Below are 14619 nucleotides of genomic sequence, written 5' to 3' on the forward strand. Positions count from 1 at the left end.
AGATGGTGGTGACAGCGATAGCGCAGCACCGGGAGATGCCCAGAGGCTAAACTGGCTGTTGAGGCAGCAAAAGAAGTTCGCTTCCTGCTGAGATTCCCATTGGCTGGGGCAGGAGTTCTCAGGCCAGGCAGAGCAGGCTCTGCTGGTATATCTAGCGGCAGCGCTCCTGGGCGGGCAGAGGTGAGGACTTGCACTGGTGGTCTGTCCCCACTGCACAATGGATCTCAAGAGGTTCCTGGTCTTCGCTGCATTTCTGCTTCACGCTACTCTGGGCTTCCCTATCCAGGTGAGAGCAGCTCCATACAGCTGTGCTCCATCTTCTAGCTGATCTGTTCTTCTGGGACTGAAGCCGTGAAGGCCCACTTTGATAAATTTCGTGCAAGAATATATTAGTAATATAATAATAAATAAGGGCAATCTAATAATTTAGTTCCTCCTTTCATCCTTATTTTGATGCTATTGTTGCTGCATTTGTTAGCTATGGAAGAATAATGCCTTTTACCTGTTGGTTTTGCAGGAGAACTATGAAAACAGCACAGCAAGTAAGTAGGATTTATACTGTATTTTAAAAACAACTGTTATTTCTTGACTGTTTATTACATAGATGGTTTTTACTTGTTTTTAGAGCATATGAAAGCACTGACACAGGCCTTTTGAAAAAGGCTATGTTTCATAACTTGTTATTGAGCTGAGTGCAGATGTGTTTTCACAAAGATGTGCTTTACACAGACTTTTGGGGTATGGTTTATTAGGTTAATTCAGATGTGCTTTCACAGGCTTGAAAATAAAATTTTAATTAGACATCTTGATACCTTTTCATTAAGTTGAATGTTATAATAAGACTGCTAATCATTTGCCTCCTTGCCTACCTCGTTGCAGCTGTAAGAGAAAGGGATGTCAGGCATCAAAGAAAGCTCTGCTTTGTTCTGCTTTGGAACAGGCTCAGCTGAACAGCTTTTGTTAACTTGCAAAATATGAGGAGAAAATTGCAGATCTTCAGAGGTCAATGGAAAGAAAACTGTAGGCAGACTTTACAGCAGGAAACTAACACGCTGGGTGTGATGTGTGTAAGAAGATGACACCTTGGAAAAATTTGCTTGACATAGTCAAAGCAAGTGACAAAAGAAAATTGACAAATTCTTCTATTGAAATGTCATTTATGGCATGGAAAAAAGGGATGTTGTAAAATTACTGCTCAGTAAATTTAGAAGGGACCAAGGGGCATGCTTGCTCAAGTTCGAGGTACTCAGACTCAAAGTTGCAGGTTTATTGGGACAAATGCATACAATGAGTTTTAATTTATCATTGGTACTGCTTTTTGTGCCTTTTGAGACATCCTTCAGCATCTACAGTGAAGGGAAAAATGAGCTGTATAATTTTGAAAGCCCTGTCACACCAGATGTTCATTTCACCAAGGAGATGGCAGATGCCTTCTCTGGTGTCTCATTTCGGTTTTAAAAAGAAGTTGCAGGCTTTATGTGCCTAGGAATCTGGAGCCTAATTTCCACTGACTTTGACTACTCAATTAATCTAGTGCCTCTTGGGTGCATAAATTCTGAATCTGGTCAACCCATCTCAAAAATGTGCCTCCCTGCAGAATGTGTTTAGATGCCATGGATCTCTCTGATGCAGCTGGTGGGAACTGACTGAACTTTTCTGTAATAAACCACCATCATTACAGTGGACTTCCACTGCCATATAACTGAAGTAACAGTCTGAAAACACAGACTGAAATATTTTTGGCTCAATAAAAGCAATTCTGTTGCAGGTGCTAGATAGAGTCTGTGTTTGAGCAATAACTATGAAAAGGGAAAGGTGCTGCAAGGTGTGATAGAGCTTGGCATGTATTTTATTGAAAAAGAATATGGTCAAAAATTGGGGCATAGGTGGGCTTGGAAATAATAACTGTTTACATGAGTGTTCTCTGTTTCAGTGTTGAATAGGAAAAACAAAATTGTTTCATACCTTGACAAGGAAGACTGCAATTATTAGGAAACTGGAAGAGATTGCCAGATAGGCTTGCAACATATCCATCATACTTAAGAACAGGTCAAACAAACTATGGGCAGGAATAATTTAGATAAAACTCTTTCTGCCTTAGGGAAAGCAGACAAACTGATGACCTCTGGAGGTCCTTCCAGTTTTTAAAGTTTTTTGATATTATAACAGTGAAGATAGAAATTTATACATCAGGTCAGATTTTCACATCTGGTTTGTGTCTAGAATCCAATATTTGGTAAAAATCAGAGGGCATCACAGTAGAAAGGCACCTTAGGACCCAGAACGATACCAAGCTGCTGTCAGTTACATACTGAAGCTGAGATTATTTTCCTCATGCTAAATTATAGCCTCCACCCCATGTTATAACTTTATTCTTTGACACTGTGAAACCAGAGGATATTGTTGAACTGGTTAGCCTGCACCTGTTGCAGAGAAGTCTGGGGACAAAGCATTTTTTTGTCACTGGTTTCTTTTGTGTTTCTTTTTCCACACTGAAGCTGATAAAATGCTTTGCTGATTCTTAGATGGTAAATGACCAGGATTCTGTCTCTCAGCACAATCTACTAGGAATTTTCATAGCTGTTTGACTAAGTATCTTTTTAATTTCTCTGCCTGTGCATCAGCTAGTGCGCTCCATTCCCCTCCATGCAAAGGGATCTGCCAAAGGCATTCCCACAGCTGAGGAGGTCCATCCTACTGAACACTGTGAAGTTGCATTCAGAATCTAATTTGTCCCTTTTGCTTGTCTCTCTTTTTTTTTTTTTTTTTTGCAGCAACAGAACCTACTGAGGTAAGGAAAGCTAATTCAGCTCTTCTGATCACTGTGGGTTCATCATTGTGGAAAGTAAGGTCAGGACTCTTGTACTCCACCTGTAGCCACATCTGTGCAGCACAGTCTTCTTCACTCAACAGCGCCTCAGAGTGTATCTGAAACTTATTCCACACTTGAGATTGCATTTCCCTTTATGATATCCCTATTTGCCAAGGTACCAAAGAAGAACATCTACCACCCCATGGTACTTCTTTACACATGGCAAAGTAGATAAAAGCTGCATTGGTGAAAGATAATTCTAGTGGTAGCCTGGATGCTGTTGATAATTTATTTGTTATATTATTTAATTTAATGTTATATTATAAATTGTGAGATAATACTAATGTATTGTTCTTGCAGGTTACTACACAAGAGGATATATATGGTATGTATTACTCCATCTGCAAGTATGCATTTGAGAGGATATACTAATTGTTATCTACTCAGTTACTCCAGAAAACAGCACATGCTTAACACAAATTAACCTTTATGAGGAATTTTAAATGAATGCACTCACCACAGTGTTTCATGCAAAGCAAAGTCTCTTGGTTTTTGCTAATTGCTTGGCCTTGGCCTCAGCTGGTACTTTTGCTAAAAATAGCTCTGCTTAAGTAATGTTCTGAATTAAGTCACTTCCAAAGGTTCGAAGAAGTACAGAGGTCCTGTGTTTCTGCTTTTTATTGATGTCAAGACTTGTTGCAAAATACGCAGAGTTGGCTGGTTTTGCTTGCTAGGCCTAGGAGTCACTGATGCTGGGCTTAGCTGGGGACATCAGTCTGACCAATGGAACAGGAATACCAGTTTCATTGGTTTCGAGGGTTTTTCAAGAGGTCATCATGTCCAGTAAGAAGTAGCAGGACTGCTCTCCATCCATTTTTGCTTCTGGTATCTTATGTTGGGGATTTGAGTGAGAGTTGTGCATAGGGAAGTAAAACTCTGCCATCTGAGACTTAAACTATGATGGCTAGGGAAAAAAAAAGGGGAGACAATGGAATAATTGAAGGAGAATGGCTCTTGGGACTAGATTAATGCCAAAATAACCACAGCTGGGAGGTTCTCAAGATTGTGTCACTGAACAAACACCTACATGAGTGAACATCCCTCCAGTCCCTAAATAGGCTCTGTACGTTTTACGTGCATCACTGGAAAAATCCTGCATCATCAGATTAAAAATCAGGACTCATATTTTCCCTGGGAATGAGAAAGTGATACTCTTGTATTTCTGCATAGAATCTCCTTTGCCTACAGAGACTGATGAGGAGGACGAAGATATTTTTGACAAAATTCTGAAAGTTAACAAAGGTAATGCCACCAAATCCCTGTCTATAAGGGGCCTGTCTTTGTTGCTCTTTGGGGGCGATGTGGGAGGTACAATGTCTTACCACAATCTGTGCAAATGGTTTTCCCATCTTAGGCACCACCGTGTAAGAGATACCACTGGGATTATTGCGTGGTCTGCCTGATAGCATCTCAAAACTATTCTGTCAGTACTGAAGGTGTGGAGGCAACTGAAAACTATTCAGACAGTGCCTTCAGCTTTAGTTTTCAATATCTTTGTCATTCTTTGGACATAAAGAGAAAATGTGGCTATTTGGATGCTTTGTTATTTAACTGCCTTTTTCTTGAATGAAGCATCCATCGCTTGCATTCAGTCATCATATGGCTTTGCAGTACAGACTCCTAGATAAACTGCAGTCAGTTCCATGCTCCCTGCTCAAGACTTCCTCTTCCCTCATCCTTCCAAACATTCCCTGATCTATCAGCTTGTCTTTCTCACATTTTCTCCTCCAAGAGTCATTCAAGTAGCTTTACTTGAAGTAGTCTTTACAAAGAGACACATTCAAGTAGCTTTACTTGAAGTAGTCTTTACAAAGAGACACCAAATATTCCTACAGTTTTCTTCTGACAACACTCTTCTTTTTGGTTTGCCCACCTTCTTGGGTTTCCTTATTGGCACCTCTTGCTTTTTCCCAGCACCTTCCTGGGGAGATATTTGATGCCATTCATTCAGTGTCACATGATGGATGTTTAAATAGTACCAAAGTAAAACATCATTCTTACTCTTGTGACTGCTTGTTTTTCCAAGTGTGCTTAGCAAGTGTCCAGCAATCTATGGTTCAGATGTTTCCACCCTTTCTCTCTCCCCAGACAGCTCTCAGTTCCTGCAGGAAGGTGACATAGTTCCCCGAAGGAGTCGCAGTGCCATCAACTGTCGCCATTGCAACTGGCCCCAGTCCAGTGATGGGATTGTTCGTATTCCCTATGTGTTGGATCCTACTTATGGTGGGTTTAAATTTCAAAATTTTTTTAAAATGGATTTTATCCAATACACTTCAGAGAGAAACTTACATCTAGTGAGCACACAAACAGTTGAATAAATCAATTCTAAGGTTTTACTTGTGCTGTGCAAGCACAGATAAATTTTAAGTTACCTGAACCAGAAAAAGATCAAATTTAATTGAGAAGTTTTGCATCCATAATGTTTTGGGACTGGTCTCTTGGAGACTACAATAACCATTCCCTCTAATGGTGTCTGTCAGAATACCTGCCTTTATAAGGGTTATGCCTGTTACAGTGGGGCTTCAATGGTCTGCTTTTCATCAGCAAAACAGCTTCCTATAGTTGTCTCGAAGTGTCTAATAAGGAGATACATCAAAAATCACCACTATAATTAAGTTGAAAAAAGAGGCACCTGAATACATTTGGACAAATACCTGGATAAAGGGGATCTCATGCCAGGTTGTTAAAATCTTAAACAAAATTCAGTACTGAGCAAAAAAACAAGAAAGAACCTAGGCTAATGTTAAATTAACCCTTTCTTCCCCAGAGGAGAGTCATGTAAAAGGGATTCATGATGCCATGGCAGAGTTTGAAGCACTTACTTGTATTAATTTTGTGAAGCGCAAGGCAGAACGTGACTACCTCAGTATTAGATCTGCTGATGGGTGAGTTGAATGATAAATTAACAAGTTATTTCTACACTGTTTTTCAATCCTTTCCTACACTGATTCTGTGTGACCTCAGAGAGGCTTTTGTTTTATCACAGCACCAAGGTATCCTCCTTGGATACCTTATTAGTGCAAGGGCTCATCAGGTACATCAGGAGCTCACTGTAATGCAAATCATGGAAAAGCACCATTAAGGTGGAAAGAATATCTAAACTCACATTTTCTGTGTGGTATAATGCATACTTGAGCACAACATACATTGATTACTCTAGGTCCTATTTACACAAGTAAACTGATTTTAACTTATGAAATAAACAGTTCTTTGAATCACACTGTTGCCCATCAAGCTCAGAATTAGAGCCTATGAGAAAATTGTTCAACATTTGTTAGCTTGAAAGTGTTATTCATCCTAGCTCCATCTCTGATACAGTGTTTAGCATTTTGAAAAAAAAAAAGTTATTTCAAGGGAGTTAAAGTAATGGTAAAGTCAGAATTCGGGAGCCTCTGTGCTAATGAAAGTCTTCCAGAAAGATTTAGCAATGATCACACTCTTCATTCTTTTATAAGCCATGGTCACTTTTGCCTCTGTACACTCTGACTATCATAGTGGAGAATGACGAATCCTTCCATTCCCACAAGAGGTGTGAAGCAAGATTCTCTGCTCTGCCTCTTTGCCTGCCTACCAATAAAAATTCCATAAGTCTTCTGTTGTTGTCCAATGCCTCTCTCAGCTGCTGGTCCAATTATGGGAGAGTAGGAGGTGGACAGACTGTCTCTGTGATGAAAGGAGGCTGCATGTGGAAAGGAGTAATTCAGCATGAACTGGAGCATGCTCTGGGCTTTTTGCATGAACACTCTCGAAGTGACAGAGATAAACATGTAAAGATCATGTGGGAGTACATCAGTCCTGGTAAGTACTTTGAACTCCTCAATGTAGGAAGTGGTGTAGACATGTCCTACTGCTCCCAATTCTCCTTTCTTCCCTGAAGGGAGTAGGTAGGAAGCATACTCTAAGTACAATATCATATATTACAGCTGACAGACCAGACTTCAAGAAATTCGAAAACTCCAATAACCTGGGTCTTCCCTATGACTACTCCTCAGTAATGCACTATGGCCCGTAAGTAGCAGCATGGCATTACTATTTTCAGAACTCAAATCTTACATTAGAATTAGTTTCTATCATAACTCTCTCCTAACTACCGGTTTCCCCCGTTCACCTTCTGAGAAAAGCACCATGAGTCAGTTCAGACAAGCTGCTCCCTAGGACTGGGATACACTCACTATCCCTTAGCTTCCTATTAGGGACCACTTCACTGCTGGGCTTGGGATCAAAGAAGGGCATCTGGACATTGACTCTGCTTACTGCTGGACATCTCAATGAGACCTATTTAAAGAGCACTATTAGTCACAGCAACAGCTTATGTACAGTTCTTGTTCTCCCTCCAAAGCATGCCATTGAATCCTGAAAGAAGTTATGGTGCTTAGAGAACATAATTTCTCATGGGTTTTTACAGATACACATTCACCAATACCACTGGGAAAGCAACTATTGTACCCATTCCTGATGGATCAGTACATATTGGACAGAGACAGGGGATGAGCAACTTGGATGTGGCCAAAATCAACAAACTTTACAACTGCAGTAAGTATCTCAAAGGCACCCCACTATCTTCAACTCGGATTTGGGCACGTTGCAGAGACAGCAGTTTTTCATCAGACTGTGAGCCTGTTCTCATAAATTCCTGGTACCCACCAGGGTTACTCTGGGAGGAAATGCAAAGGTGAAGCTGGAGGCACTTTGTGATTAGTGAGAAAATGGAAATGGCCTCTAAATTAAATCAGGCGCATTTGCTACTAACATAAGTGGCTGCTGTGCAACTGGGCTAACTGCTTGCCACATTGTAAACGTCAATGGAATTATTTGGTTTCTTGCAGTTTAGCAGACAATTATAAATACCAAAAGAGCCAGACATCACCATTCCTCATGGCAGCTGATATTTAAGACCTGAGCCAAACCAAAACAGTTGTATGCTCCTTTGAACTAGAACAGTTTCATGTTGCCTTGTTCAGTTTTCATAAGTTTGTCATTCTAAGTTTGCATGTTTAACTCTAAGTTTGTATGTTTAAACTCTTTATATTTAACCTCTGCTAGAAGAAATTTTTGTATACAATCACAGAAATTTATTCAATCAAAGAGAAAAAAACTGATGAATAAAGTATTACCTCTTGCACCGCAAGTGCTCCTCCTAAGCTTAGAATTTAAGCATTGCAGAGGCATCATATTTGTGCTTGACTCTTCTGACATCGCTTAACTTTCCCTTCTCAGTGGAAAACAGTGGCACCAACTGCAGTGAACTGAAACCTCTCACACTCTTTATAGAGGTGGAGAAAGAGATCTCTTGCTAAATGGCAGATGTAATCAATAAAAGTCACACTTTTCAAAGCACTACTTTACTTTCCTCTTTGATGCATTATGTGAAAATTAGGACAACATGATTCCTCATATTAGTCAAGATGTACCAGTACTCTGAAATGAATGCTGACAGATCAGAAAACAGAGATCAGTCCATTCTGAAGAGATTGTAGTTGTGAATGACTGAAAGCTTCTGCAATCCTGATGCTGAAGCAAGCATTTTTTCCCCAGGTCGCTGTAGCACTATTCTTGATGGACCTTCTGGGTCACTGACATCTGCCAACCACCCAAAGAATTATTCAGATAATACCAACTGTGTCTGGCTCCTCCGAACCCGATCCAGAAAGGTAATCAGGTTAATAGTGATCTTGAAATATGGCTGAACTTCTTTCTGTGTTAAGCATCTTTTGCTTTGTCTGTACAGCAGTTGCCAGATGGGATCTTCTCCATGAGAGAAATTTCAGACTAGTCTCTACTTCTCAAGTGCTTAAGCCAGGTATAGGCAAAGACAATGCAGAGTTGTGATTTTGAAAAACTGCCATATGTTGGGCTTGAGGTTTGCAAAATCATGACAAAGCACCCTGAGCATGGGAGCATTCAGTGATTAGATCTGAATCCTGCAACCTCAGGGGAAGAGAGGCAAAGCTGGGTAAGCAGTTCCAGTCTGTTAGTCCATGCTTGGCTACAGTTTAGATTCTGTCTGTTTGAAGGGACATTCCCTGAAAGAAGTATACTTATATATTAAAAGCTGATTTTCTTTTTCCTTCCAGGTTTCCCTGCACTTTCAAGCCTTTCAGCTGCAGAAAACTAGAGGCTGTCAGGGTGACTATGTTAAAGTTTATGATGGATCCAGCAAGTCTTCTCCAGTTCTAATGGACAAGACCTGTGGATCAAAGATACCCAATGACATAGTTGCTTCTAGTAATCTTATGCTCGTAGAGTTCATCACAGATGGTGCCCATACAGCTTCTGGTTTCCAAGCCACCTTTACTGCTGGTAAGTCTGAGAACAAGGAGAATGGCAAGGGAAATAGTCTGTGTCAAATCAACCTTCCTATTCACTCAGGAGAAACACTGAAGAGTTGCTCTCCACGAGGGTCATCACTTCCTTCCTTGCTTTTGACATAATGGGTCAGCTCTACACTGACAACATTTATTCATTTATGCAGATGGGGCCACACTCAGGAAAACTGGTGTTAGCCAGGTGATTCACAGTTCACCTTCCCTCTCAGATATGTGCCAGTCCAAAGCACATGCCAATAAAGGGTAATCAATTTAAAGATACTGCTAGTGTTACTAGCACAGTAGAAACAGAATAAATTGTAATGCAGCATTTCAGTATATCATTTCTCTGGAAAAGATGCAGTTTTTAATCACACAGTTCAGAGGGCGAGACAGATCTATGGTGGGCAAGGTCACCCAGCCCCACGGCAAGAAGAGAGGCAGCATTTCCATGGTCAGGATTCCTGGAACCTATCCAGCTAGAACACATTTTCTTCAGTCCCAGTTAATTAAGAGCTAAGGCCACAACAAAACAATTAAGTGACCACAGGCTTGAGAGATAGTGTGTACCAGCTGGAATAAAGGCATGCCTGTATGTGAGTGTAGCCTACAGCAATGGTGCAGCTTGTGTTGGTGGGAAAGGAAGCTCAGCTGTGCCATGCAGCCTTGTATTTGCCATGGAACAAGAACAAGCACACAGAGTTTGCACGAACCCACTGAAATGCACTAACTTCACTGTACACCCAAACCAAACCAGCAATTTTGCATTGTGTCTTTGTAGTGTCTATTTCTGTCCACTGTTGCTATGGAAGGAAAGAAAAGTAAAAAACTCCCCATCCCACTTTGATGTGTCCACAAATATAAAGCAATCTTAGCTGCCAGATAAAATGTGATTTAGCATGTACATATTTTAGAGATGCTATGGTTTGTTCAGAGACCTCTGAAAGCTAAGTATTCTCTCATTTCATTTACAGTGAGGAGACAAAGAAGATCAAGCATCCACAACTGACTTAATGAAGAAGAACCTATTCTGTGAATATTGCAATTATGTGTTTCCTACTTTGTTCCTATCCTGGCTTGGATCAGTATGAAATTTAATTCTATTAAGAATCAAAGTTTTCGTCTTCCTGAAAAAGTTTATTCCCCAAGCCATACAAATGTAAAAATTCTAGACATCTGGTGTGTCCCTCCTTTTGTCTGCACAGTTAAGTTATTATTAAACAATTGAATAAAAAGCTTCATTTAAAAAAACAAGTTTCCATTTCTCTTTTCCAGTAGTCACTTCCAGCCAAACACGCTGTCAACGTGGTCTGACTCCTTAGCCCCCTTCATTCAGCCATAGGGTTGTCTCTTAAATATACCACTGACATAATCATGGGTTTTACTTATTTGGCTGAACAACTCCAAACTTTAAAAAATCATTTTATGGTCTTCACAGTCTTGAGCACGAAAAGGTCTTGGACTCGTACCCCAGCCTAACATTTCCACTTCCAAAAATGACTTCCGTTACAGCCTTAAATCACAAGAAAGGTGGACGAGACAAATCTGCTTCCAGGAAAGAACTGGTACTTCCTATTGCAGCTTTCCCTGTACAGTTCTGGCAGGCAGGGTCTGGCAGTGCAAGTGGCTCCAGCTGCTCTGTCTCCTGAGGAGAACACAGACAACCAGCCATGGTGGTCAGCAACCCACGTTTGGCATGTAACTTCGAGAACACATGATTCCTTTGTTCTGATATTTGCATGTTTTCCCCTGATAGGTTAATGTTTTCTCCTCTGTGTTTTATGCATGAAGTCATGTATATTCATTTCCCAGCTTTAATATGTATCAGTTCTAGAAAGTTCCTTGTTCCTCGACGCCCCATTGGATCCTTCCCTGAGTCCCGCCTATGTGTTGTTCCCATTGGTTCCCTTCCTGTCAACCCCGCCTACCTGTCTCTATCCCATTGGCTGAGATCCCTTTCCCCACCTATTCCGTACCCACTATAAGACCCCTGGACCCTCCTACCAATGGGTCTCTTTGTCCCTGTCATTTTTCCGGAATAAACCTGTGTGGAACACATACGGAGAGTCCCCTCTCTTTCTTCTTTGCCTTGGCCTGCGTGCCTGTTTAACAGCGACAGGAAGATACAGCCCCTTTTGGGTGAGGAGCTCAGCCCCGTTTTCATTGTGTGCTGGGCACTGAGTGCCGCCTTCCAGAGGGGTTTCGGCATTGACCTCCAGGCTTCTTTGTGTCGGCATGCGAGGGGTAAAACCCCCTTCTGCCAGCTCCCAGTGGCTGGAAACCCCTCAGCGGGGGACAGCTAAGGGTGCTTGTTTAGCCACAAGCCATTTTTGGTTCCACAGAGATGACTAAGCCTATCACAGGACCAGATAATGGCACCAGAGTTCATGCACATGTTCAGAGAAGAATTTTTTTGTCAGGAAAGTAGCTAAGCTCTTCTCTTCTGATCTCATAAGAGAGCTGCAAGAGTGTCACAACTCCTGGAGTGTTCATTTTATAGCCTTGCCTGCAATCACACTTTTAAAATTATATGCTCTTGACCAAGACAAGCCTGTAAGAGATTTGAGAACAAAACAGGCTGCTATTTTAATCTGTAGCATAGACAGATAGTTAAATACATGACTAACCTGGGTATTTAATACTTGTATTTTTAAGTCTGAAAAAAGGAAATATTTTTCCTGTTCTTACCCTGTAACATTAGAAACTGATTTTTCTCACAAAAATACATTTCTAGAAAAGAACAATGGGAAATTAATTTGAATCTCAGAGTAACATTTACATGGAAAATGAAAAATTATTTATTTCTTTTATTTTGTTAAAGGAGCCACCAAAAACACTTCATCTGAAGGAATTTGCTCAAAGGCCTGTCTGTGTTTATACTATTTGATGAAGAATCAGTCAGCTCTTGAGAGAAATTCTAATTCCATTGAAAGTTGCTTCCTTATCCACAGTGGCTGTGCAAATGCCTCTGAACACAGCAACCTTGAGTCTGCTTTAGAAGAGGCATTTCTTCAGTTCATCAGACATTGCAAGACGGGTTCAGCTTCTGATGTGTTGTTTGAGTTACTCTGAGCAATCAAGTGTTGCTATCACAAAAGGAGTAGTCCTTCTAAAATGCTGTTAAAAATGCAGTTTTAGAAAAAACGTAGTTTTTGAAAAAATGCAGTTCTAGAAAAAATTTTTTGCCAGTTTTGATTCCTAAGCCCTTACAAAACAAAATGGAGGAAATACTACTGCAAAGCCAATGGGTGAGGACTAACATCCTAGCACTGTTTATTGAGAGGAATTTCAGGTGTGATTAAGGTGTTCTGCACAATGATGAAAAGGCAGTCTCAGGTGATTTACTTCCCCTTGAAGGAGGAATAATGATTTCAGTAGGAGTTCTGAAATGTTGTTGGCAATGGCTGAGAAATTAATAAAAGTGTGATCATTTGTGTATTGTTAAAATTGCTACAATAGTTAGGTTTTCTTTGTAGTGAAACCATGCAATCTGTGCCAGGAAAAATTAGACCCAGTCGACATTAAGAGCCAGCAGTTTCTCCTTTTAATTCCACTGGAAGAGGAGCCACTTCCCTACCAAGAGGCAAAGTCCAGGTGTATGTGGAGTTGGTCTGATTCTTATTGCACAGGACAGGGCTAAAGCTGGTCACAGCGACAGAGCCAAGGTTCAGCCTGAGGGTGTGACCACTCAGTTGCCCCAGGACAACTCTCTGGAGGTACCAGCAGCTCAGGATGTGGTGAGCAGCCCAGGACAGCCACTGATTCTGCCTGACCTGAGTGTCTGGCCATGAGCTGGAGTGTACAGGGACAGCAGTGCCAGGCAGCCTGCCTGTGTCTGGAAACCATTTCTATCGTGAGGACTTTAACATCCCCTTGCTGTCATCATAAATGCCCCTCACCCCAATTTCAACCTGAGTGTAGAAGCCACCCTGTTCAGAGGGATCACATCTCTACTTACTGCCCTACAGCAAAGTGTAACATTTCCCTCATGCAGGTGGGGGTTTCTGTCCAGCTCTAGGGACATGCACTACCCCACAGACAGGGCTGCAGCACTACCTGAGTGTCAGCCTGGGGATGGTTTCACAAGGCTACTGCTGAATGGGCCCAGTTCACTTCAAACACACACAAATATACAGTTATGCCTTCATCCTCTTCCTCATCCTTGACTATGTCCAGAAGAAACATCAGGAAATGCAGCACTATCATCTTCAGAGACACCATCTTGCTGAAGAAAACACCTGCTGAGCAAGGGAATACTTCAGCAGGGAGAGCAGCATCCCACATCACAACGGGAATTGTCCTGGACCCATGTGCAGACGTGCTCAACCTCTTCTGCGGCGGTAGTGGGCATCTCCCTCAGGCAGTCCTAGTCTGGAGGATATGGTGGCAGAACAGAGTACCAGGCACATTGTGAGGCTCCCTGCAGGTTTATATTTCTGGGTGCTACCCAAGAGGTGTAAAGCTGAGACTTCTGAACCAAAACCACTTTGGGAATGTGGAAAACTTCACGCATGCAAAGCCTCCCAGGGATGCAGCAGAACATCTCTTTTAGGACACCATCTCTTCCCCCAAACTACATCCATAGCAATCCAGCCAGGCCAGTCTCTGTGGAATGAAATACAAAAATTTCCAGGAATGCTGTGGGGATGGAAATGTGCACGTGCAAGAAATCACTGGAAGAAGCAGCTAAACAAGGGTTACAAGAACAGCCTGTATTGATAACAAAGGACATAATTCCCATGACACAGCACCCAGGAGGATCATGGAGGAATGCAGTGTTTATGGCATGACCACAGGGTCTATACCCCATTCAGCAGCAGCACAGAGGACTTGTCAGTGGAAAATCCTGCACTCACGTGCCAGCAAGTTTGCAGCTACTGAGTGTGCCATTCCTTTTTCCCATTACCATAGCAGAAAAAAAGCTGTATCCTTTCAGCAATGACAAATAGGTTGTTTGAACATGTGAGGCTTTTGCATGAGAAAGCAGAAGGCTGTAATTCCCATGCTTGTTTCAGTGTGCTTCCCCCTCATGGTCTGAATTCTTCTTCAATAGGCACCATGCAGACTTGGGCAATTATATGAGGGATAACTTTTTTTTGCTTTATAGAAAGGTAGTAACTTTTAGTGTGCCTTTTTGACTACTTTGAATTGTTAAAAATAAACATAAAAGTATCAGCAACCACAACCTTCCCTTTTCCCCTTTAGTTGTAGCACATACAGTCATTCATAACAACTATTCTGAATCTCATTCAAGCTTCAAAGTAACTGGTATCATTCTTGACCAGGAGAATCTAGGAAAAGAGTTACAACTCAAAAGCACATTCAATCACATACTTTTCATTAAACAGTAGTATTATTCTACAGGTTCAATGAGTGCTTGTCATTTTAAATGAAGTGATATATATAAGGGTGAGAGACCAGACAATGGAAATGAAAATAAAG

The 14619-nt window shown here is 41.4% G+C and overlaps 1 protein-coding gene across 1 annotated transcript; it reads left to right on the forward strand.

Moving 5' to 3' along the window:
• On the forward strand, positions 1-10428 carry LOC121669583 (astacin-like metalloendopeptidase). The gene is made up of 13 exons (XM_042038692.1): positions 1-286; positions 518-542; positions 2775-2791; positions 3173-3197; positions 4043-4114; positions 4961-5095; positions 5640-5757; positions 6492-6670; positions 6796-6880; positions 7278-7405; positions 8408-8523; positions 8947-9172; positions 10152-10428. Exons 1-13 carry the CDS (start codon positions 218-220, stop codon positions 10184-10186), a joined length of 1230 nt encoding a protein of 409 aa, XP_041894626.1. The 5' UTR covers positions 1-217; the 3' UTR covers positions 10187-10428.
• The last annotated feature ends 4191 nt before the right edge of the window (positions 10429-14619 follow it).

The sequence above is a fragment of the Corvus kubaryi genome, unplaced genomic scaffold (assembly GCF_017639235.1).
Source record: "Corvus kubaryi isolate FWS band 111438036 unplaced genomic scaffold, C.kubaryi_AGA036_p1.0 37392, whole genome shotgun sequence".
In the NCBI taxonomy this organism is placed as follows: Eukaryota; Metazoa; Chordata; class Aves; order Passeriformes; family Corvidae; genus Corvus; species Corvus kubaryi.

What these genes read in the sequence shown, in the direction of transcription:
- LOC121669583 (XM_042038692.1), top strand. Translation starts at nt 218, where the DNA reads ATGGATCTCAAGAGGTTCCTGGTCTTCGCTGCATTTCTGCTTCACGCT. An exon ending in AGTATTAGATCTGCTGATGG is followed by an intron (nt 5,758 to 6,491) that starts GTGAGTTGAATG and finishes TGCCTCTCTCAG; the next exon opens with CTGCTGGTCCAATTATGGGA. An exon ending in CAACAAACTTTACAACTGCA is followed by an intron (nt 7,406 to 8,407) that starts GTAAGTATCTCA and finishes TTTTTTCCCCAG; the next exon opens with GTCGCTGTAGCACTATTCTT.